This window comes from Oncorhynchus mykiss, chromosome 11, assembly GCF_013265735.2.
Source record: "Oncorhynchus mykiss isolate Arlee chromosome 11, USDA_OmykA_1.1, whole genome shotgun sequence".
Classification (NCBI taxonomy): domain Eukaryota; kingdom Metazoa; phylum Chordata; class Actinopteri; order Salmoniformes; family Salmonidae; genus Oncorhynchus; species Oncorhynchus mykiss.
In genome coordinates this window covers 83,921,514-83,947,155 of record NC_048575.1, presented here as the reverse complement: position 1 = coordinate 83,947,155, position 25,642 = coordinate 83,921,514, and the positions used below count along the sequence as shown (strand labels likewise).

The 25,642-nt window shown below is 47.1% G+C and overlaps 1 protein-coding gene across 6 annotated transcripts in view; it reads left to right on the top strand.

Annotated features, from left to right (window-relative positions):
• Nucleotides 1–24,548, top strand: part of LOC110535142 (mitogen-activated protein kinase 1) — a 60,033-nt gene extending 35,485 nt beyond the window's left edge. The window contains exons 3-8 of one of the 6 annotated variants that reach the window (XM_036936559.1): nucleotides 4–193; nucleotides 2,148–2,264; nucleotides 6,706–6,820; nucleotides 19,407–19,648; nucleotides 20,205–20,367; nucleotides 23,855–24,548. In XM_036936559.1, coding sequence (XP_036792454.1) covers nucleotides 4–193; nucleotides 2,148–2,264; nucleotides 6,706–6,820; nucleotides 19,407–19,648; nucleotides 20,205–20,321 — 781 coding nt within the window. In that variant the 3' untranslated portion in view covers nucleotides 20,322–20,367; nucleotides 23,855–24,548. Of the gene's footprint in view, nucleotides 1–3; nucleotides 194–2,147; nucleotides 2,265–6,705; nucleotides 6,821–19,406; nucleotides 19,649–19,964; nucleotides 20,100–20,204; nucleotides 20,774–22,567; nucleotides 22,640–23,854 lie in introns of those variants that run through there. The other 5 variants (XM_036936558.1, XM_036936560.1, XM_036936561.1 and 2 more) reach the window with 5 other exon arrangements.
• Nucleotides 24,549–25,642: the final 1,094 nt, after the last annotated feature.

Here is a 25,642-nt window from a genome sequence, read left to right as displayed (position 1 = left end):
TAGCTACATAGTGCAGGACCTGATGGAGACAGACCTGTATAAGCTGCTGAAGACCCAGCGCCTGAGCAACGATCACATCTGTTACTTCCTGTACCAGATCCTGAGAGGCCTGAAGTACATCCATTCTGCCAACGTCCTGCACCGCGACCTCAAACCCTCCAACCTGCTGCTCAATACCACCTGTGATCTAAAGGTACAGAACCCTGACCCCTGACCCTAACGCCCTGCACCGCGTCCTCAAACCCTCCAACCTACTGCTCTATACCACCTGTGATCTAAAGGTACAGAACCCTGACCCCTGACCCTAACGTCCTACACCGTGATCTCAAACCCTCCAACCTGCTGCTCAATACCACCTGAGATCTACAGTTACAGGCCCCTGACCCCTGACCCTAACGCCCTGCACCACGACCTCAAACCCTCCAACCTGCAGCTCAATACCACCTGTGATCTAAAGGTACAGAACCCTGACCCCTGACCCTAACGCCCTGCACCGCGTCCTCAAACCCTCCAACCTGCTGCTCAATACCACCTGTGATCTAAAGGTACAGAACCCTGACCCCTGACCCTAACGCCCTGCACCGCGTCCTCAAACCCTCCAACCTGCTGCTCAATACCACCTGTGATCTAAAGGTACAGAACCCTGACCCCTGACCCTAATGCCCTGCACCGCGTCCTCAAACCCTCCAACCTACAGCTCAATAACCACCTGAGATCTACAGTTACAGGCCCCTGACCCCTGACCCTAACGTCCTGCACCGTGATCTCAAACCCTCCAACCTGCAGCTCAATACCACCTGAGATCTACAGTTACAGACACCTGACCCCTGACCCTAACGTCCTGTGCAGAGACTGTCCCCTCTAATTGAAGCCGTGGAAATTCAAGGCCGATCACGGTACTGCAGAATATGGTATACCCTGTTATGGTTGGTGGGGAAAATGGCTTTGTGGACAATCTTCATGTAAAAAATACATTTTTAGAAGTCAATCGTGGTACCAATAATGGCTTTTAATACACCAGATGTATATCATGGAACAGATTGTTTTAAAATCCCACAAAGAACCAGGTCTGATTATTGCTCTCCTCTCCTCCTGCTGCTCTCTCCCTCCTCCTGCTGCTCTCTCCCTCCTCCTGCTGCTCTCTCCCTCCTCCTGCTGCTCTCTCCCTCCTCCTGCTGCTCTCTCCCTCCTCCTGCTGCTCTCTCCCCCTGCTGCTGTTCTCTCCCCCCTCCTGCTGCTCTCTCCCTCCTCCTGCTGCTCTCTCCCTCCTCCTGCTGCTCTCTCTCCCTCCTCCTGCTGCTCTCTCTCCCTCCTCCTGCTGCTCTCTCCCTCCTCCTGCTGCTCTCTCCCTCCTCCTGCTGCTCTCTCCCTCCTCCTGCTGCTCTCTCCCTCCTCCTGCTGCTCTCTCCCTCCTCCTGCTGCTCTCTCCCTCCTCCTGCTGCTCTCTCCCTCCTCCTGCTGCTCTCTCCCTCCTCCTGCTGCTCGCTCCCTCCTCCTGCTGCTCCCTCCCCCCTCCTGCTGCTCTCTCCCCCCTCCTGCTGCTCTCTCCCCCCTCCTGCTGCTCTCTCCCCCCTCCTGCTGCTCTCTCCCTCCTCCTGCTGCTCTCTCCCCCTGCTGCTGTTCTCTCCCCCCCTCCTGCTGTTCTCTCCCCCCTCCTGCTGTTCTCTCCCTCCTCCTGCTGCTCTCTCCCTCCTCCTGCTGCTCTCTCCCCCCTCCTGCTGCTCTCTCCCTCCTCCTGCTGCTCTCTCCCTCCTCCTGCTGCTCTCTCCCTCCTCCTGCTGCTCTCTCCCTCCTCCTGCTGCTCTCTCCCTCCTCCTGCTGCTCTCTCTCCCTCCTCCTGCTGCTCTCTCTCCCTCCTCCTGCTGCTCTCTCTCCCCCCCTCCTGCTGCTCTCTCCCCCCTCCTGCTCCTCTCTCCCCCCTCCTGCTCCTCTCTCCACCCCTCCTGCTCCTCTCTCCACCCCTCCTGCTCCTCTATCCCCCCCTCCTGCTCCTCTATCCCCCCTCCTGCTCCTCTCTCCCCCCCTCCTGCTCCTCTCTCCCCCCCTCCTGCTTCTCTCTCCCCCCCTCCTGCTCCTCTCTCCCCCCCTCTGCTGCTCTCTCCCCCCCTCCTCCTGCTCTCATCACTAACATCCTCCTCTTCCCTCAGATCTGTGACTTCGGTCTGGCGCGTGTGGCTGACCCAGACCACGACCACACAGGCTTCCTGACAGAGTATGTAGCTACTCGCTGGTACCGGGCGCCTGAGATCATGCTCAACTCCAAGGTTAGCGCCACCTGGTGGTCAGACAGATAAATGCAATATCTCAATGCACCACACCATGACACGAGACCAGGGGTTTTCAAACTTTCCATGCCCAGGTAAACCGGTGACCCAGGGACTGCGATCATATGTTAGTAAAAATATATATCACATCTTGTCTTATCAGGTGAAAGTAGAAGTATTCAACATGTAAAATGAATAGAATTGTTGGACAGTTTCATTATGTTGACCTTCCCACAGTTTATTGGAAGAGGAAGTGTAAACTCTAACATACCTTTTCTAGCTAATGTTGCTGTTTTAAAGCGTGCATGCTAACTGTACCCGTAGACTTCCACTCATTGCGCTAATGCTAGTTAGGTGGTTTCCATGAACCGACACAAACTTCTTTCATACGGGACAGAGACATTTGATTTATTTTAACCTTTTATTTTATCAGGGAGTCCGAATTACAGGAATTACACACATCAAAATGCAAACAGAAAGAACAACACACATCAAAATAAATACAAAATGTAAGTAGAAAGAAGAAGTCATAAACACATTCATCAGTAATAAGGTCCTCATTCAGCTTTCTGAGTTGACCTAGAGACACCACAACATCACATTTGAAGAACGTTTTGAAGATTGTTCTACAAATAAGGTGCAAGAAAACTACACGCTGACTCAGTTAGAGAGCAGTGGAATTTCCAGAGGTAGCCATCCCTGAGATCGGGTATGGTTACTCGTTTGCCTAAAGTTTAGTAATGATGTTAGGTACAGTGGGACTTTTTTTAAATGTATTTTTTACAGATAAGTCGATATTGTTAACAGTAAAAAGTACAGGACTTAGAATCGACCCCTGAGGGACATGTTTCGTAATATCCAGGAACCCTGAATTTTTGTAAATTTGATATTTTTACCCCCTTTTTCTCCCCAATTTTAATCTTGTCTCAACGCTGCAACTCCCCAACGGGCTCGGGAGGTGAAGGTCGAGTTATGCGTCCTCGGAAACAACATGACCTGCCAAACCGCGCTTCTTAACACCTGCTCGCTTAACCCGTAAGCCAGCCGCACCAATGTGTCAGAGGAAACACTGTTCAACTGACGACCGAAGTCAGCCTGCAGGCGCCCGGCCCGTCACAAGGAGTCGCTAGGGCGCCATGAGCCAAGTAAGGCCAAACCCTTCCCTAATCCGGACAACGCTGGGCCAACTCCTCCCCTAATCCGGACAACGCTGGGCCAACTCCTCCCCTAATCCGGACAACGCTGGGCCAAACCCTCCCCTAATCCGGACAACCCCTCCCCTAATCCAGACAACGCTGGGCCAAACCCTCCCCTAATCCGGACAACGCTGGGCCAAACCCTCCCCTAATCCGGACAACGCTGGGGCAAACCCTCCCCTAATCTGGACAACGCTGGGCCAAACCCTCCCCTAATCCGGACAACCCCTCCCCTAATCCAGACAATGCTGGGCCAACCCCTCCCCTAATCCAGACAACGCTGGGCCAAACCCTCCCTTAATCCGGACAACGCTGTGCCAAACCCTCCCCTAATCCGGACAGCGCTGAGCCAAACCCTCCCCTAATCCGGACAACGCTGTGCCAAACCCTCCCCTAATTCGGACAACGCTGAGCCAAACCCTCCCCTAATCCAGACAATGCTGGGCCAAACCCTCCCCTAATCCAGACAACGCTGTGCCAAACCCTCCCCTAATCCAGACAATGCTGGGCCAAACCCTCCCTTAATCCGGACAACGCTGTGCCAAACCCTCCCCTAATCCGGACAACGCTGAGCCAAACCCTCCCCTAATCCAGACAAGGGGAGAGCAGTTGACAGAGATCAGTCCACAGCATACTAAATGGTATCCACGATAGCGTTCTGTTTTGCCTCTAGCGATATTCATAAAAATAATTGTTTTCCATTTATTTTATTTTATTTTATTAAATGACGCAGATCCCCTGCAGTAGGGAGCCCAGTTTGAAAACCCCTGTATTAGACAACTGTTCAGTCCTGACACTATATAACACACCACCCCTGTATTAGTCTACACTACACACCACCACCCCTGTATTAGTCTACCCTACACACCACCACCCCTGTATTAGTCTACACTACACACCACCACCCCTGTATTAGTCTACACTACACACCACCACCCCTGTATTAGTCCACACTACACACCACCACCCCTGTATTAGTCTACACTACACACCACCACCCCTGTATTAGTCTACACTACACCACCCCTGTATTAGTCTACACTACACCACCCCTGTATTAGTCTACACTACACCACCCCTGTATTAGTCTACACTACACCACCCCTGTATTAGTCTACACTACACACCACCACCCCTGTATTAGTCTACACTACACACCACCACCCCTGTATTAGTCTACAATACACACCACCACCCCTGTATTAGTCTACACTACACACCACTACCCCTGTATTAGTCTACACTACACCACCCCTGTATTAGTCTACACTACACCACCCCTGCATTAGTCTACACTACACCACCCCTGTATTAGTCTACACTACACCACCCCTGTATTAGTCTACACTACACACCACCACCCCTGTATTAGTCTACACTACACACCACCACCCCTGTATTAGTCTACACTACACACCACCACCCCTGTATTAGTCTACAATACACACCACCACCCCTGTATTAGTCTACACTACACACCACTACCCCTGTATTAGTCTACACTACACCACCCCTGTATTAGTCTACACTACACCACCCCTGTATTAGTCTACACTACACCACCCCTGTATTAGTCTACAATACACCACCACCCCTGTATTAGTCTACACTACACCACCACCCCTGTATTAGTCTACACTACACCACCACCCCTGTATTAGTCTACACTACACACCACCGCCCCTGTATTAGTCTACACTACACCACCCCTGTATTCGTCTACACTACACCACCCCTGTATTAGTCTACACTACACACCACCACCCCTGTATTAGTCTACACTACACCACCACCCCTGTATTAGTCTACACTACACACCACCACCCCTGTATTAGTCTACACTACACCACCCCTGTATTCGTCTACACTACACCACCCCTGTATTAGTCTACACTACACACCACCACCCCTGTATTAGTCTACACTACACCACCACCACCCCTGTATTAGTCTACACTACACCACCACCCCTGTATTAGTCTACACTACACACCACCACCCCTGTATTAGTCTACACTACACCACCCCTGTATTCGTCTACACTACACCACCCCTGTATTAGTCTACACTACACCACCACCCCTGTATTAGTCTACACTACACCACCCCTGTATTAGTCTACACTACACACCACCACCCTTGTATTAGTCTACACTACACCACCCCTGTATTCGTCTACACTACACCACCCCTGTATTAGTCTACACTACACCACCACCCCTGTATTAGTCTACACTACACCACCCCTGTATTAGTCTACACTACACACCACCACCCTTGTATTAGTCTACACTACACCACCCCTGTATTCGTCTACACTACACCACCCCTGTATTAGTCTACACTACACCACCCCTGTATTAGTCTACACTACACCACCCCTGTATTAGTCTACACTACACACTACCCCTGTATTAGTCTACACACCACCACCCCTGTATTAGTTTACACTACACCACCCCTGTATTCGTCTACAATACACCACCACCCCTGTATGAGTCTACACTACACACCACCACCCCTGTATGAGTCTACACTACACACCACCACCCCTGTATTAGTCTACACTACACTACACCACCCCTGTATTAGTCTACACACCACCACCCCTGTATTAGTCTACACTACACACCACCACCCCTGTATTAGTCTACACTACACCACCCCTGTATTAGTCTACAATACACTACACCACCACCCCTGTATTAGTCTACACTACACTACACCACCCCTGTATTAGTCTACACTACACCATCCCTGTATTAGTCTACAATACACCACCACCCCTGTATTAGTCTACACCACCCCCACCCCTGTATTAGTCTACACTACACCACCCCTGTATTAGTCTACCATACACCACCACCCCTGTATTAGTCTACACTACACACCACCACCCCTGTATTAGTCTACACTACACCACCCCTGTATTCGTCTACACACACTACACCGCCACCCCTGTATTAGTCTACACTACACCACCCCTGTATTAGTCTACACTACACCACCCCTGTATTAGTCTACACTACACCACCCCTGTATTAGTCTACACTACACCACCCCTGTATTAGTCTACTGTGTTAATGCTAGAGGCTCCTATGTGCTGTGTTAATGCTAGAGGCTCCTATGTGCTGTGTTAATGCTAGAGGTTCCTATGTGCTGTGTTAATGCTAGAGGTTCCTATGTGCTGTGTTAATGCTAGAGGTTCCTATGTGCTGTGTTAATGCTAGCCTCTCCTCTCTCAGGGTTACACCAAGTCTATTGATATCTGGTCTGTGGGCTGCATCCTGGCTGAAATGCTCTCCAATAGACCCATCTTCCCCGGGAAGCACTACCTGGACCAGCTCAACCACATACTGGGTATGCACACACACACACACAGCGCAACCACATACTGGGTACGCACACACACACAGCGCAACCACATACTGGGTACACGCACACACACACACACACACAGCGCAACCACATACTGGGTACACGCACACACACGCACACACACACACACACACACACACCGGGTACGCACACGCACGCACACAGCTCAACCACATACTGGGTACACAAACACACACACACACACAGCGCAACCTCATACTGGGTACAAACGCACACACACACACACACACGCACAGCGCAACCACATATTGGATACACACACACACACACCACACACAGTGCAACCACATATTGGATACACACACACACACACCACACACAGCTCAACCACATACTGGGTACACACACAGCTCAACCACATACTGGGTGGGCGCACACACACACACACACACACACCACACACAGCTCAACCACATACTGGGTGAGCACACACACACACACAGCTCAACCACATACTGGGTACACACACAGCTCAACCACATACTGGGTGGGCGCACACACACACACACACACACCACACACAGCTCAACCACATACTGGGTGAGCACACACACACACACAGCTCAACCACATACTGGGTACACACACAGCTCAACCACATACTGGGTGGGCGCACACACACACACACACACACACACACACACAGCTCAACCACATACTAGGTGGGCGCACACACACACACACACACACACACACACACAGCTCAACCACATACTGGGTACACACACACACACAGCTCAACCACATACTGGGTACACACACACACACAGCTCAACCACATACTGGGTACACACACACACACAGCTCAACCACATACTGGGTACACACACACACACAGCTCAACCACATACTGGGTACACACACACACACAGCTCAACCACATACTGGGTACACACACACACACACACACACACACAGCTCAACCACATACTGGGTACACACACACACACACACACACACAGCTCAACCACATACTGGGTACACACACACACACACACACACAGCTCAACCACATACTGGGTACACACACACACACACAGCTCAACCACATACTGGGTACACACACACACACACAGCTCAACCACATACTGGGTACACACACACACACACAGCTCAACCACATACTGGGTACACACACACACACACACAGCTCAACCACATACTGGGTACACACACACACACACAGCTCAACCACATACTGGGTACACACACACACACACAGCTCAACCACATACTGGGTACACACACACACACACAGCTCAACCACATACTGGGTACACACACACACACAGCTCAACCACATACTGGGTACACACACACACACACAGCTCAACCACATACTGGGTACACACACACACACACAGCTCAACCACATACTGGGTACACACACACACACACAGCTCAACCACATACTGGGTACACACACACACACACAGCTCAACCACATACTGGGTACACACACACACACACAGCTCAACCACATACTGGGTACACACACACACACACAGCTCAACCACATACTGGGTACACACACACACACACAGCTCAACCACATACTGGGTACACACACACACACACAGCTCAACCACATACTGGGTACACACACACACACACACAGCTCAACCACATACTGGGTACACACACACACACACAGCTCAACCACATACTGGGTACTCACACACACACAGCTCAACCACATACTGGGTACTCACACACACACAGCTCAACCACATACTGGGTACACACACACACACACAGCTCAACCACATACTGGGTACACACACACACACACAGCTCAACCACATACTGGGTACACACACACACACACAGCTCAACCACATACTGGGTACACACACACACACACAGCTCAACCACATACTGGGTACACACACACACACACAGCTCAACCACATACTGGGTACACACACACACACACAGCTCAACCACATACTGGGTACACACACACACACACAGCTCAACCACATACTGGGTACACACACACACACACAGCTCAACCACATACTGGGTACACACACACACACACAGCTCAACCACATACTGGGTACACACACACACACACACAGCTCAACCACATACTGGGTACTCACACACACACAGCTCAACCACATACTGGGTACTCACACACACACAGCTCAACCACATACTGGGTACACACACACACACACAGCTCAACCACATACTGGGTACACACACACACACACAGCTCAACCACATACTGGGTACACACACACACACACACAGCTCAACCACATACTGGGTACACACACACACACACAGCTCAACCACATACTGGGTACACACACACACACACAGCTCAACCACATACTGGGTACACACACACACACACAGCTCAACCACATACTGGGTACACACACACACACACAGCTCAACCACATACTGGGTACACACACACACACACAGCTCAACCACATACTGGGTACACACACACACACACAGCTCAACCACATACTGGGTACACACACACACACACAGCTCAACCACATACTGGGTACTCACACACACACAGCTCAACCACATACTGGGTACTCACACACACACAGCTCAACCACATACTGGGTACTCACACACACACAGCTCAACCACATACTGGGTACACACACACACACACAGCTCAACCACATACTGGGTACTCACACACACACAGCTCAACCACATACTGGGTACACACACACACACACAGCTCAACCACATACTGGGTACTCACACACACACAGCTCAACCACATACTGGGTACTCACACAGCTCAACCACATACTGGGTACTCACACACACACACACACAGCTCAACCACATACTGGGTACACACACGTTCAGGAAGACACATTGTTACTCACTATCCATGACATGTATCTCCGTCCAGTTTGTGTTCTTTTGCCCATCTTAATCATTTATTTGTATTGGCCAGTCTGAGATGTGGCTTTTTCTTTGCAACTCTGCCTAGAAGGCCAGCATCCCGGAGTCGCCTCTTCGCTGTTGACGTTGAGACTGGTGTTTTGTGGGTACTATTTAATGAAGCTGCCAGCTGAGGACTCGTGAGGCGTCTGTTTCTCAAACCAGACACTCTAATGTACTTGTCCTCTTGCTCAGTTGTGCACCGGGGCCTCCTCTTTTCTATTCTGGTTAGAGACAGTTTGTGCTGTTCTCTGAAGGGAGTAGTACACAGCGTTGTACGAGGTCTTTAGTTTCTTGGCAATTTCTCGTGTGGAATAGCCTTCATTTCTCAGAACAAGAATAGACCGATGAGTTTAAGAAGAAAGTTCTTTGTTTCTGGCCATTTTTAGTCTGTAATCAAACCCACAAATGCTGATGCTCCTGATACTCAACTAGTCTAAAGAAGGCCAGTTTTATTGTCTCTTTAATTAGAACAACAGTTTTCAGCTATGCTAACATAATTCCAAAAGGATTTTCTTATGATCAATTAACCTTTTAAAATTATAAACTTGGATTAGCTAACACAACGTGCCATTGGAACACAGGAGTGATGGTTGCTGATAATGGGCCTCCGTACAGCTATGTAGATATTCCATAAAAAATCAGCCGTTTCCAGCTACAATAGTCATTTACAACATTAACAATGTCTACACTGTATTTCTGATCCATTTGATGTTATTTTAATGGACAAAATTGCTTTTCTTTCAAAAAGCAGGACATTTCTAAGTGACCCCTATATATGTGTGTGTGTGTGTGTATGTATGTGTGTGTGTATGTATGTATGTATGTATGTATGTATGTATGTATGTATGTATGTATGTATGTATGTATGTATATATATATATATATATATATATATATATATATATATATATATATATACATACATACATACATACATACATACATACATACATACATACATACATACATACATACATACATACATACATACATATATATATATATATATATATATATATATATATATATATATATATATATATATATATATATATATATATATATATATATATACACACACTACCATTCCATTTTGTTTAGAACACCTACTCATTCCAGGGTTTTTATTTATTTGTACTATTTTCTACATTGTATAATAATAGTGAAGACATCTAAACTATGAAATAACACATATGGAATCATGTAGTAACCAAAAAAGTGTTAAACAAATATATTTCGATTTGAGAATCTTCTAAGTGGCCGCCCTTTGCCTTGATGGCAGCTTTACACACTCTTGGCATTCTCTCAACCAGCTTCACCTGGAATGCTTTTCCAACAGCCTTGAAGGAGTTCCCACATATGCTGAGCACTTGTTGGCTCCTTTTCCTTCACTCTGCAGTCCAACTCAACATTCTGTTTCCCTTATCTTTCAAACTGTGCCCTTTTACAAAAGTTCTTAACCCATATGCGTTTTACTGACATGTGCCAGTATATTTTACATTATTTATCTTGTTGTTATTAGTCCCAACCTTAAGCTCCATCCAACCCCTCCCATCTATCTGTTAATACCGTCCATATTGGATTTATATTTAACTGTGCTGTTTCACAAATGTTCTGAACCTTTCTATTCTCATTGTTTCTTCAGATTGTCAATTGAAAATCAAACGTTTTTCTAGAAGTAGTATTGATTAATTTGACTCGGACTTTTCAGATCACCCAGTAGTGCTATCTGCAGGGTTAACTCCAGGTAAATATTACAATTCTTCAGCCATTCCTGGACCTGTGACCAAAAACAAGCTACATATGGACAATACCAAAACAAAAGATCTAATGACTCTGCAGAGCTGGGAAGGTTGTATCCCCCATATAAATAACATTCTATTGGTTGCAAGAATTTTGTATAATAATTTAAATAGAACAATTTTAAGTTTTGAATCCGGCTTCGTTTTACTTGTCAATTTATAAACCATGTGCCATGGAATCGGTGCAATCTGTATGGCGCAGCTGTCAATCTGTATGGCGCAGCTGTCAATCTGTATGGCGCAGCTGTCAATCTGTATGGCGCAGCTGTCAATCTGTATGGCACAGCTGTCAATCTGTATGGCACAGCTGTCAATCTGTATGGCACAGCTGTCAATCTGTATGGCACAGCTGTCAATCTGTATGGCACAGCTGTCAATCTGTATGGCGCAGCTGTCAATCTGTATGGCGCAGCTGTCAATCTGTATGGCACAGCTGTCAATCTGTATGGCACAGCTGTCAATCTGTATGGCACAGCTGTCAATCTGTATGGCACAGCTGTCAATTTGTTGGTCCTTAAATGAAACGGGTATACTTTTTTAAATGTATCACAATATCTTTAACGCAGAACTGACAGACACATTCCTTACTTTCCCGCCCTTCCACTCTCATCTTCCATTAATGCAGTAATGCTGCATTTAGATGGATGTACTTTTGGGTAGAGCAGACATTTCCATATGTCTGTGTTAGCTGCATGTGTGACAACTCCACCAGTCCTATTTATGATATTATTTAGGAAGATTATACCTTTAAAAAAAAATATATATATATTATTATCATTTAGTATACTTGAGTTTAACCACTTTGTATTCTCTTTTCTGGTGGATTAAATTGACATTTCGACCAACGTTCTAGTTTTAAAAATAGCGATAGTTGGGAGATTATTTCCTTTTCAAATAACTAGAAGGGAGAGGTTGTAATCTGAATAAAGGGGAAAAAGCCCATTCTTGTACATGGGGTGAGACATTCTTACTATTTGCTAGAGAACCAGTTTGTTATTTCGGTATGACTGAAGCCTTTAGTGAGAGGTCTAGTGCTTTAATATTTAATACTTTCTGCCCTCCGAATTCATATTAATTGTATGAATAAACTTTTAAAAATTTGTCTGGCTTGCCATTCCAAATAAAATGAAAAAATATATATATATATATTTTTTTTAAATGTCGCTAGGTTTAGGCAAGACCATAAGTAAACTGGGATATGACTGAAGAGGTAATCAGGGTAAACCGGGATATGACTAAAGAGTTAATCAGGGTAAACCGGGATATGACTAAAGAGTTAATCAGGGTAAACTGGGATATGACTGAAGAGGTAATCAGGGTAAACTGGGATACGACTAAAGAGTTAATCAGGGTAAACTGGGATATGACTAAAGAGTTCATCAGGGTAAACTGGGATATGACTAAAGAGTTCATCAGGATGATTTTCCTGAAAATAGACAGGGCTAGCAGAGCTTATCTATTTTTTGCTGACTTTCTTTTAAAATGTATTGGAGTGAGATCATTTATTTATTTTGGGATACTGTATACGACGGAGTATATCCACATCATCATCAGACCATTTTATTGGTAAACTACACGCTAATGTAAAAGTTGTCCTTTAGTGATGTAATATGTAATATAGGACACTGATCATAGCTGCCTTTAAATATACACAGAGAGCTAACATGAATAATATGCATGTTAATCTCTCCTGGCTCAAAATGGAGGAGAGGTTGACTTCATCGCTACTTGTATTTGTGAGAGGTATAAGCTGTCAGTTTGAACTACTGGCACACAGCTCAGACACCCCATACATACCCCACAAGAGGTCCCCAGGAAGAGTAGCTTCTGCCTTGACAGGAACTAATGGGGATCCATAATAACCCCCAGGAAGAGTAGCTGCTGCCTTGGCAGGAACTAATGGGGATCCATAATAAACCCCAGGAAGAGTATCTGCTGCCTTGGTGCAGGAACCAATGGGGATCCATAATAAACCCCAGGAAGAGTAGCTGCTGCCTTGGCAGGAACTAATGGGGATCCATAATAAACCCCAGGAAGTGTAGCTGCTGCCTTGGCAGGAACTAATGGGGACCCATAATAAACCCCAGGAAGAGTAGCTGCTGCCTTGGCAGGAATTATTCTGGATGAGGGAGATCCAGGTAGTGGACGTTTAGGCCCAGGTAGTGGACGTTTAGGCCCAGGTAGTGGGCACTGACGTTTAGGCCCAGGTAGTGGGCACTGACGTTTAGGCCCAGGTAGTGGGCACTGACGTTAAAGGCCCAGGTAGTGGGCACTGACGTTTAGGCCCAGGTAGTTGGCACTGACATTTAGGCCCAGGTAGTGGGCACTGACGTATAGGCCCAGGTAGTGGGCACTGACGTTTAGGCCCAGGTAGTTGGCACTGACGTTTAGGCCCAGGTAGTGGGCACTGACGTTTAGGCCCAGGTAGTGGGCACTGACGTTTAGGCCCAGGTAGTGGGCACTGACGTTTAGGCCCAGGTAGTGGGCACTGATGTTTAGGCCCAGGTAGTTGTACCATTGGACATGTTCAAACATGGTATTTCCTCATTTGAAGGGGTGTCTGCAGCTCTGATTCCTGGCCTTTTTCTGTAAAATCACCACGGTAGTTTTCTGTAAATTGAGGTTGAGTGTCCAGGTTATGCTGTATTCCCAAAGAATTTGAACTTGTTCCTGTAGACCCTTGATCTGTGGGGACAGTAGGTCATCTGGGTAGACCCTGATCTGTTGGGGACAGTAGGTCATCTGGGTAGACCCTGATCTGTTGGGGATGGTAGGTCATCTGGGTAGACCTTGATCTGTTGGTGACAGTAGGTCATCTGGGTAGACCTTGATCTGTTGGGGATGGTAGGTCATCTGGGTAGACCTTGATCTGTTGGGGACGGTAGGTCATCTGGGTAGACCCTGATCTGTTGGGGATGGTAGGACAAGGTCGACTGGGTAGACCCTGATCTGCTGGGAACGGTAGGACAAGGTCGTCTGGGTAGACCCTGATCTGCTGGGGACGGTAGGACAAGGTCGTCTGGTTAGACCCTGATCTGTTGGGGACGGTAGGACATCTGGGTAGACCCTGATCTGCTGGGGACGGTAGGACAAGGTCGTCTGGTTAGACCCTGATCTGTTGGGGACGGTAGGACATCTGGGTAGAACCTGATCTGTTGGGGACGGTAGGACAAGGTCGTCTGGGTAGACCCTGATCTGTTGGGGACGGTAGGACAAGGTCGTCTGGGTAGACCCTGATCAGTTGGGGACGGTAGGACATCTGGGTAGACCCTGATCAGTTGGGGACGGTAGGACATCTGGGTAGACCCTGATCTGTTGGGGACGGTAGGACAAGGTCGTCTGGGTAGACCCTGATCTGTTGGGGACGGTAGGACAAGGTCGTCTGGGTAGACCCTGATCTGTTGGGGACGGTAGGACAAGGTCGTCTGGGTAGACCCTGATCTGTTGGGGACGGTAGGACAAGGTCGTCTGGGTAGACCCTTATCTGTTGGGGACGGTAGGACATCTGGGTAGACCCTGATCAGTTGGGGACGGTAGGACATCTGGGTAGACCCTGATCTGTTGCGGACGGTAGGACAAGGTCGTCTGGGTAGACCCTGATCTGTTGGGGACGGTAGGACAAGGTCTTCTGGGTAGACCCTGATCTGTTGGGGATGGTAGGACAAGGTCTTCTGGGTAGACCCTGATCTGTTGGGGATGGTAGGACAAGGTCGTCTGGGTAGACCCTGATCTGCTGGGGACGGTAGGACAAGGTCGTCTGGGTAGACCCTGATCTGTTGGGGACGGTAGGACAAGGTCTTCTGGGTAGACCTTGATCTGTTGGGGACGGTAGGACAAGGTCGTCTGGGTAGACCCTGATCTGTTGGGGACGGTAGGACAAGGTCGTCTGGGTAGACCTTGATCTGTTGGGGACGGTAGGACAAGGTCTTCTGGGTAGACCTTGATCTGTTGGGGACGGTAGGACAAGGTCTTCTGGGTAGACCTTGATCTGTTGGGGACGGTAGGACATCTGGGTAGAACCTGATCTGTTGGGGACGGTAGGACAAGGTCTTCTGGGTAGAGCAGGAATCTGACCTCTTTGAGGGGCAGTCCAACAACGCTGCTGGTTCATGGATGTTGAACAGGGTTGGACTTAAACTGCACCCTTGTCTCACCCCTCGCCCTTGTGCAAAACCCTTTTATTGTTCAGTTTAATACTACATGTTGTTAAGGAGTAAATAGATAGTATGATGTCGTGTACTTTACCCACAATGCTGTTTGAAGGGTTTCGTAATCTAATCCATCATGTCGTATGGAATCAAAAGCATTCTTAAAATCAACAATCCTTTTTTTATTTTTTTATTAACAATGCTTTTCTGATGAAGATGCTAGTTTATTAGTGTATGTGGTCTGTTCTGTGTTTTATGTAGAAAGCATTGTGCGAGGAAGGTCTGTCGTCGGTCATTGAGATTTACAGCAGAACAGTTTCCCCATGTTACTGGTGACACAATTGTCAGGTCGCAATTGTAAATGAGAACTTGTTCTCAACTTGCCTACCTGGTTAAATAAAGGAGAAATAACAAATAAATAACAGTCCCCTGTAGTTATTAGGGTTATCAGGGAAGCAGCCACTCAGCACAACCAGGTTGAATAAGGCATCTCAGCACAACCAGGTTGAATAAGGCATATCAGCACAACCAGGTTATATAAGGCATATCAGCACAACCAGGTTGAATAAGGCATCTCAGCACAACCAGGTTGAATAAGGCATCTCAGCACAACCAGGTTATATAAGGCATCTCAGCACAACCAGGTTGAATAAGGCATCTCAGCACAACCAGGTTGAATAAGGCATCTCAGCACAACCAGGTTGAATAAGGCATCTCAGCACAACCAGGTTGAATAAGGCATCTCAGCACAACCAGGTTGAATAAGGCATCTCAGCACAACCAGGTTGAATAAGGCATCTCAGCACAACCAGGTTGAATAAGGCATCTCAGCACAACCAGGTTGAATAAGGCATCTCAGCACAACCAGGTTGAATAAGGCATCTCAGCACAACCAGGTTGAATAAGGCATCTCAGCACAACCAGGTTGAATAAGGCATCTCAGCACAACCAGGTTGAATAAGGCATCTCAGCACAACCAGGTTGAATAAGGTATATCACTGAACCATTTACACTGAACCAATTACACTGAGCCCATTACACTGAACCATTTACACTGAGCCCATTACACTGAACCATTTACACTGAACCATTTACACTGAACCATTTATACTGAGCCCATTACACTGAGCCATTTACACTGAACCATTTACACTGAACCATTTATACTGAGCCCATTACACTGAGCCATTTACACTGAACCATTTACACTGAGCCATTTATACTGAGCCCATTACACTGAACCATTTATACTGAACCATTTACACTGAACCATTTACACTGAGCCCATTACACTGAACCATTTACACTGAACCATTTATACTGAGCCCATTACACTGAACCATTTATACTGAACCATTTACACTGAACCATTTACACTGAGCCCATTACACTGAACCATTTACACTGAACCATTTATACTGAGCCCATTACACTGAACCATTTACACTGAACCATTTATACTGAGCCCATTACACTGAACAATTTACACTGAACCATTTATACAGAACCATTTACACAGAACCATTTACACTGCAGTGATCTACACTGAACCATCTACACTGAACCATTTACACTGAACCATCTACACTGAACCATTTACACTGCAGCGATCTACACTGCAGCGATCTACACTGAACCATCTACACTGAACCATCTACACTGAACCATCTACACTGAACCATTTACACGGAACCATCTACACTGAACCATCTACACTGAACCATCTACACGGAACCATTTACACTGAACCATTTACACTGAACCATTTACACTGAACCATCTACACTGAACCATTTACACTGAACCATTTACACTGAACCATTTACACTGAACCATTTACACTGAACCATCTACACTGAACCATCTACACTGAACCATCTACACTGAACCATTTACACTGAACCATTTACACTGAACCATTTACACTGAACCATTTACACTGAACCATTTACACTGAACCATCTACACTGAACCATCTACACTGAACCATTTACACTGAACCATCTACACTGAACCATCTACACTGAACCATTTACACTGAACCATTTACACTGAACCATCTACACTGAACCATCTACACTGAACCATCTACACTGAACCATCTACACTGAACCATCTACACTGAACCATCTACACTGAACCATTTACACCGAACCATTTACACTGAACCATCTACACTGAACCATCTACACTGAACCATTTACACTGAACCATCTACACTGAACCATCTACACTGAACCATCTACACTGAACCATTTACACTGAACCATTTACACTGAACCATTTACACTGCACTGTTTACATTGGACAGAAATATAAACACAACATGCAACAACTTCTAACATTTTACACTTCGTGTACGGAAATCAGTCCATTGGAATCAGTTCATCAGGCCCTGGTCTATTTTACATCACTGGGAATACAGATCTGTTGGTCACAGAGACCTTAAATAAAAGATAACCAGTCAGTGTCTGACTTTGCCTCATACAGTGACACATCTCCTTCACGTATAATGGATCAGGCTGTTGGTTGATCAGGCTGTTGGTTGTGGCCTGGCACAGATGTTATCCTCCTAAGACACGGGAGCAGAATTGAAGCAGAAATGCCAGAAATTCACATCACAATCTGAGCCAATCATAAGCGTAAGGAACTTTTCCCTCCACCTCTCTCCTCCCCCATATCTCCTATTTATTTAACTAGGCAAGCCAGTTAAGAACAAATTCTTATTTACAATGACGGCCTACCGGGGAACAGTGGGTTAACTGCCTTGTTCAGGGGGCAGAACGACAGATTTTTACCTTGTCAGCTCTGGGATTCGATCCAGCAACCTTTTGGTTACTAGTCCAACGCTCTAACCACTAGGCTACCTGCAGGTTACTAGTCCAACGCTCTAACCACTAGGCTACCTGCTGGTTACTAGTCCAACACTCTAACCACTAGGCTACCTGCTGGTTACTAGTCCAACGCTCTAACCACTAGGCTACCTGCTGGTTACTAGTCCAACACTCTAACCACTAGGCTACCTGCTGGTTACTAGTCCAACGCTCTAACCGCTAGGCTACCTGCTGGTTACTAGTCCAACACTCTAACCGCTAGGCTACCTGCTGGTTACTAGTCCAACGCTCTAACCACTAGGCTACCTGCTGGTTACTAGACCAACACTCTAACCGCTAGGCTACCTGCTGGTTACTAGTCCAACGCTCTAACCACTAGGCTACCTGCTGGTTACTAGTCCAACGCTCTAACCGCTAGGCTACCTGCTGGTTACTAGTCCAACACTCTAACCACTAGGCTACCTGCTGGTTACTAGTCCAACGCTCTAACCACTAGGCTACCTGCCACCCCACATCTCTCCCCCATCTCTCATCTCTCCCCTCAGGGTGCAGGTAGCCTAGTGATTAAGAGCATTGGGCCAGTACCCGAAAGGTCGCTGGTTTGAATCCCTGCGCGGACTAGTTGAAAACCTGCCGATGTGCCATTGAGCAAGGCACTTAACCCTAATTGCTCCTTTAAGTCACTCTGGATAAGATTGACTAAAATGTAAACTTCTGCTCTCTCTCATCTTCCCCACATCTCTCCCCTCTGTTGTGGTTTACCAGTTATGGCGATGAGGTGGTTGGTTATCACAACACTTCATGTTTCTGTCTCCCTCCCCTCCAGGTATCCTAGGGTCTCCTTCCCAGGAGGATCTGAACTGCATCATTAACATCAAGGCCAGGAACTACCTGCTGTCTCTCCCGCTGCGCTGCAAGGTCCCCTGGAACAGCCTCTTCCCCAAAGCCGACTCCAAAGCTCTGGACCTGCTGGATAAGATGTTGACCTTTAACCCCCACAAGAGGATCGAGGTGGAGGCGGCTCTGGCTCACCCTTACCTGGAGCAGTACTACGACCCTACAGATGAGGTAATGAACCCTGACCCCTGACCCTGACTCAACCTTACCTGGAGCAATACTACAAGACTACAGATGGGGTAATGAACCCTGACCCCTGACCCTGACTCAACCTTACCTGGAGCAATACTACAGTCCTACAGATGAGGTAATGAACCCTGACCCCTGACCCTACGACCTTACAGATGGGGTATTTGTCAGAAATCGGTAGTCAATGAATAATGTTAGTGGATTAGATTTCAGGTATGTCCTAAATGTCCCTGACCAATGATGATATGTAACTAGTCTCTTCTATTGTATTAATTCAGTCATCTCTATATCCTCTTAGCCTGTAACAGAGACTCTAACCTCCTCTCTTTCTGTTAGCCTGTAACAGAGACTCTAACCTCCTCTCTGTCTCTCTGTTAGCCTGTAACAGAGACTCTAACCTCCTCTCTCTCTGGTAGCCTGTAACAGAGACTCTAACCTCCTCTCTGTCTGTCTGTTAGCCTGTAACAGAGACTCTAACCTCCTCTCTGTCTGTCTGTTAGCCTGTAACAGAGACTCTAACCTCCTCTCTTTCTGTTAGCCTGTAACAGAGACTCCCTTCAAGTTTGCGATGGAGCTTGATGATCTCCCCAAAGAGACCCTGAAGGAGCTGATCTTTGAAGAGACGGCTCGCTTCAACACAGTCTGCAGGCCCTAACCCGTACACACAGGTACAGTCTGCAGGCCCTAACCCGTACACACAGGTACAAACAGCTTCAAACAGTCTGCAGGCCCTAACCCATACACACAGGTACAAACAGCTTCAACACAGTCTGCAGGCCCTAACCCATACACACAGGTACAGACAGCTTCAACACAGTCTGCAGGCCCTAACCCATACACACAGGTACAAACAGCTTCAACACAGTCTGCAGGCCCTAACCCATACAGACAGCTTCAACACAGTCTGCAGGCCCTAACCCATACACACAGGTACAGACAGCTTCAACACAGTCTGCAGGCCCTAACCCATACACACAGGTACAGACAGCTTCAACACAGTCTGCAGGCCCTAACCCATACAGACAGCTTCAACACAGTCTGCAGGCCCTAACCCATACAGACAGCTTCAACACAGTCTGCAGGCCCTAACCCATACACACAGGTACAGACAGCTTCAACACAGTCTGCAGGCCCTAACCCATACACACAGGTACAAACAGCATATTCACATCTCAACTCACTCTGCAGTTAAACAACACACGGCATGTCTGCCTGGGCATCTGGAAGCATTGGCCAGCTTGGACTGTAGATCAGACATGACGCAAGAATGTAGCCTTTTTTCACAATACTCTTAGCACCTGTCAAATCATCTCAGATCTCCCCGATCTCTCCCAAGTCCATTTGGGACTGGGTGGAGTTTGATAGTGCTGTAGGGCATCATTAGTAACTAAAACACAGAATATCAGGGGGGGGGGGGGGGGGGCAGACAGCAAACTGATGAAATGGTGTGAACTCTGCTCACGTGGGCAAGAATCGGTCATCCCGCCTGAAGAAAAACAGGCACACCCAATCTACTTCCTGCAGACAAGTGCAGTACATCACCTGTAATGAGAGAAAGGGAATCCTAATCGACACCTAGGCCTCAACCCCCGTCTCACAGGCACCTGATCTGAGAGGATTGGAATCAATATGATGGAGGTGTAAGTGAACTACTGCCTTTGAGGGGGTTTTGTAGTGATGGAGTAGAGTGCCTTTGAGGGGGTTTTGTAGTGATGGAGTAGAGTGTCTTTGAGGGGGTTTGTAGTGATGGAGTAGAGTGTCTTTGAGGGGGTTTGTAGTGATGGAGTAGAGTGCCTTTGAGGGGGTTTGTAGTGATGGAGTAGAGTGCCTTTGAGGGGGTTTGTAGTGATGGAGTAGAGTTCCTTTGAGGGGGTTTGTAGTGATGGAGTAGAGTGCCTTTGAGGGGGTTTGTAGTGATGGAGTAGAGTGCCTTTGAGGGGTTTTGTAGTGATGGAGTAGAGTGCCTTTGAGGGGGTTTGTAGTGATGGAGTAGAGTGTCTTTGAGGGGTTTTGTAGTGATGGAGTAGAGTGCCTTTGAGGGGGTTTGTAGTGATGGAGTAGAGTGCCTTTGAGGGGGTTTGTAGTGATGGAGTAGAGTGTCTTTGAGGGGGTTTGTAGTGATGGAGTAGTGTCTTTGAGGGGGTTTGTAGTGATGGAGTAGAGTGTCTTTGAGGGGGTTTGTAGTTTTGGAGTAGAGTGCCTTTGAGGGGGTTTGTAGTGATGGAGTAGAGTGCCTTTGAGGGGTTTGTAGTGATGGAGTAGAGTGTCTTTGAGGGGTTTGTAGTGATGGAGTAGAGTGTCTTTGAGTGGTTTTGTAGTGATGGAGTAGAGTGTCTTTGAGGGGGTTTGTAGTGATGGAGTAGAGTGCCTTTGAGTGGTTTTGTAGTGATGGAGTAGAGTGCCTTTTAGGGGGTTTGTAGTGATGGAGTAGAGTGCCTTTGAGTGGGTTTGTAGTGATGGAGTAGAGTGTCTTTGAGGGGTTTTGTAGTGATGGAGTAGAGTGTCTTTGAGTGGTTTTGTAGTGATGGAGTAGAGTGCCTTTGAGTGGTTTTGTAGTGATGGAGTAGAGTGCCTTTTAGGGGGTTTGTAGTGATGGAGTAGAGTGCCTTTGAGTGGGTTTGTAGTGATGGAGTAGAGTGCCTTTGAGGGGGTTTGTAGTGATGGAGTAGAGTGTCTTTGAGTGGGTTTGTAGTGATGGAGTAGAGTGTCTTTGAGTGGGTTTGTAGTGATGGAGTAGAGTGTCTTTGAGTGGGTTTGTAGTGATGGAGTAGAGTGTCTTTGAGGGGGTTTGTAGTGATGGAGTAGAGTGCCTTTGAGGGGGTTTGCAGTGATGGAGTAGAGTGTCTTTGCACCAGTGTATCAGCCCTCAGGAGACTGAAAATATTTGCCATGGGTCCCCAGATCCTCAAAAGATTCTACAGCTGCACCATCGAGAGCATCCTGACCGGTTGCTTCACCGCCTGGTATGGCAACTGTTCGGCATCTGACCGTAAGGCGCTACAGAGGGTAGTGCGTACGGTCCAGTACATCTCTGGGGCCAAGCTCCCTGCCATCCAGGACCTCTATACCAGGCGGTGTCAGAGGAAGGCCCTAAAAGTTGTCAAAGACTCCAGCCACCCTAGTCATAGACTGTTCTCTCTGCTACCGCACGGCAAGCGGTACTGGAGCGCCAAGTCTAGGACCAGAAGGCTCCTGAACAGCTTCTTACCCCCAAGCCAGAAGACTGCTGAACAATATTAATCGAATGGCCATCGGAGTCACTTCACCCCTACCTACATATACAAATGACCTTTAACCTGTACTACTGTTTATTATCTATGTATAGTCATTTCACCCCTACCTACATATACAAATCACCTTTAACCTGTACTACTGTTTATTATCTATGCATAGTCATTTCACCCCTACCTACATGTACAAATTACCTTTAACCTGTACTACTGTTTATTATCTATGTATAGTCACTTCACCCCTACCTACATATACAAATCACCTTTAACCTGTACACCCGCACACTGACTTGGTACTGGTGCCCCCTGGATATAGCCTCAGTTATTTTGTTTACATTTTTTAAAATATTTTCTTAACCAACAATGCAGTTTTAAGAAAATAAAGTTAAGGACTTGTAAGTAAGCATTTCATAGGAAGGTTGTATTCAGCGCATGTGACAAATAACATTTCATTTAGATTTGATCTTAGGATAGAGCCTCCCTTCAGATCTCTTTCTCTGTTTAACAGTTCTTTCTCCTCTCTCTCTCTCTCTCTCTCTCTCTCTCTCTCTCTCCTCTCTCTTTTTCTCATCTCTCTCCTCTCTCTTTTTCTCATCTCTCTCTCTTTCTCCTCTCTCTCTCTCTCTCTCTCTCTCTCCTCTCTCTTTTTCTCATCTCTCTCCTCTCTCTTTTTCTCATCTCTCTCTCTTTTTCTCATCTCTCTCTCTGTCTCTCTCTCTGTCTCTCTCTCCTCTCTCTTTTTCTCATCTCTCTCCTCTCTCTCTCTTTCTCCTCTCTCTTTCTTCTCTCTCTCTCTCTTTCTCCTCTCTCTCTCCTCTCTCTTTCTCCTCTCTCTCTCCTCTCTCTTTCTCCTCTCTCTTTCTTCGCTCTCTCTCTTTATCCTCTCTCCTCTCTCTCTCCTCTCTTTCTCCTCTCTCTCTCCTCTCTTTCTCCTCTCTCTCTCTCTCTCTCTCCACAGATCAGACTCTGGACTCCTTTCCTCCACCTCTTCTCTCCACCTTTCCGACATGTGCTGTGGTTCCTCCTGTCTTCAGCATTTCCTGTATACTTCCTACCTCCCCTAGTCAGTCAAACCACCATGCTCAGGAACAGTGTCAGGAATCAACCTCTCTCTCTCTGCTCTCTCTGTCTCTCCCTCTGCCTATGGGGTAAGGGGGCGTCACTTGTTGGCTTATCGTTGAGGAGATGCTTGTCTTGTGTGTTTTAAGCTAAGATCAACAGAAGTCTGTGTCCCAAATGGTGCCCTATTCCCTAATATAGTGTTCTACTTTTAGAAAGTAGTGCACTATATAGGGAATAGGGGGCCATAGGGCTCTGGTCTAAAGTAGTGCACTATATATGGAATAGGGTGCCATTTGGGACACAGGTCTGGCTCGGGAGACACCTGTTCAACCAGCTTTGGTTTATGGTTAAGTCCTCATTGTTACTCCTGGCCCGCGCAGCTGAAGCGGTGGTACACAGTTGTGGGGTTTGTTTTCAAAAGCAGATTTTTTTTCACCTCGCCGGCTCTGGGATTCATACAGCGACCTTTCAATTACTGGCCCAACTCTCTTAACCACTAGGCTACCTAACGCTCTCTCCTCCTCCCAACGGCCCGGTCTCCCTCTCTCTCTCTCCTCCCAACGGCCCGGTCTCTCTCTCTCTCCTCCCAACGGCCCGGTCTCTCTCTCTCTCCTCCCAACGGCCCGGTCTCTCTCTCTCTCTCCTCCCAACGGCCCGGTCTCTCTCTCTCTCTCCTCCCAACGGCCCGGTCTCTCTCAATTCAATTCAATTCAATTCAAGGGCTTTATTGGCATGGGAAACATGTGTTAACATTGCCAAAGCAAGTGAGGTAGACAATATATAAAGTGAAATAAACAATAAAAATGAACAGTAAACATCACACATACAGAAGTTTCAAAACAATAAAGACATTACAAATGTCATATTATATATATATATATTTATATATATATATGTATATATATATATACAGTGTTTTAACAATGTACAAATGGTAAAGGACACAAGATAAAATAAATAAGCATAGATATGGGTTGTATTTACAATGGTGTGTGTTCTTCACTGGTTGCCCTTTTCTCGTGGCAACAGGTCACAAATCTTGCTGCTGTGATGGCACACTGTGGAATTTCACCCAGTAGATATGGGAGTTTTTCAAAATTGGATTTGTTTTCAAATTCTTTGTGGATCTGTATAATCTGAGGGAAATATGTCTCTCTAATATGGTCACACATTGGGCAGAAGGTTAGGAAGTGCAGCTCAGTTTCCACCTCATTTTGTGGATAGTGAGCACATAGCCTGTCTTCTCTTGAGAGCCACGTCTGCCTACGGCGGCCTTTCTCAATAGCAAGGCTATGCTCACGGAGTCTGTACATAGTCAAAGCTTTCCTTAATTTTGGGTCAGTCACAGTGGTCAGGTATTCTGCCGCTGTGTACTCTCTGTGTAGGGCCAAATAGCATTCTAGTTTGCTCTGTTTTTTTGTTAATTCCTTCCAATGTGTCAAGTAATCTCTCTCTGCTCCTCCCAACGGCCCGGTCTCTCTCTCTCTGCTCCTCCCAACGGCCCGGTCTCTCTCTCTCTCTCTCTCCTCCCAACGGCCCGGTCTCTCTCTCTCCTCCCAACGGCCCGGTCTCTCTCTCTGCTCCTCCCAACGGCCCGGTCTCTCTCTCTGCTCCTCCCAACGGCCCGGTCTCTCTCTCTGCTCCTCCCAACAGCCCGGTCTCTCTCTCTGCTCCTCCCAACGGC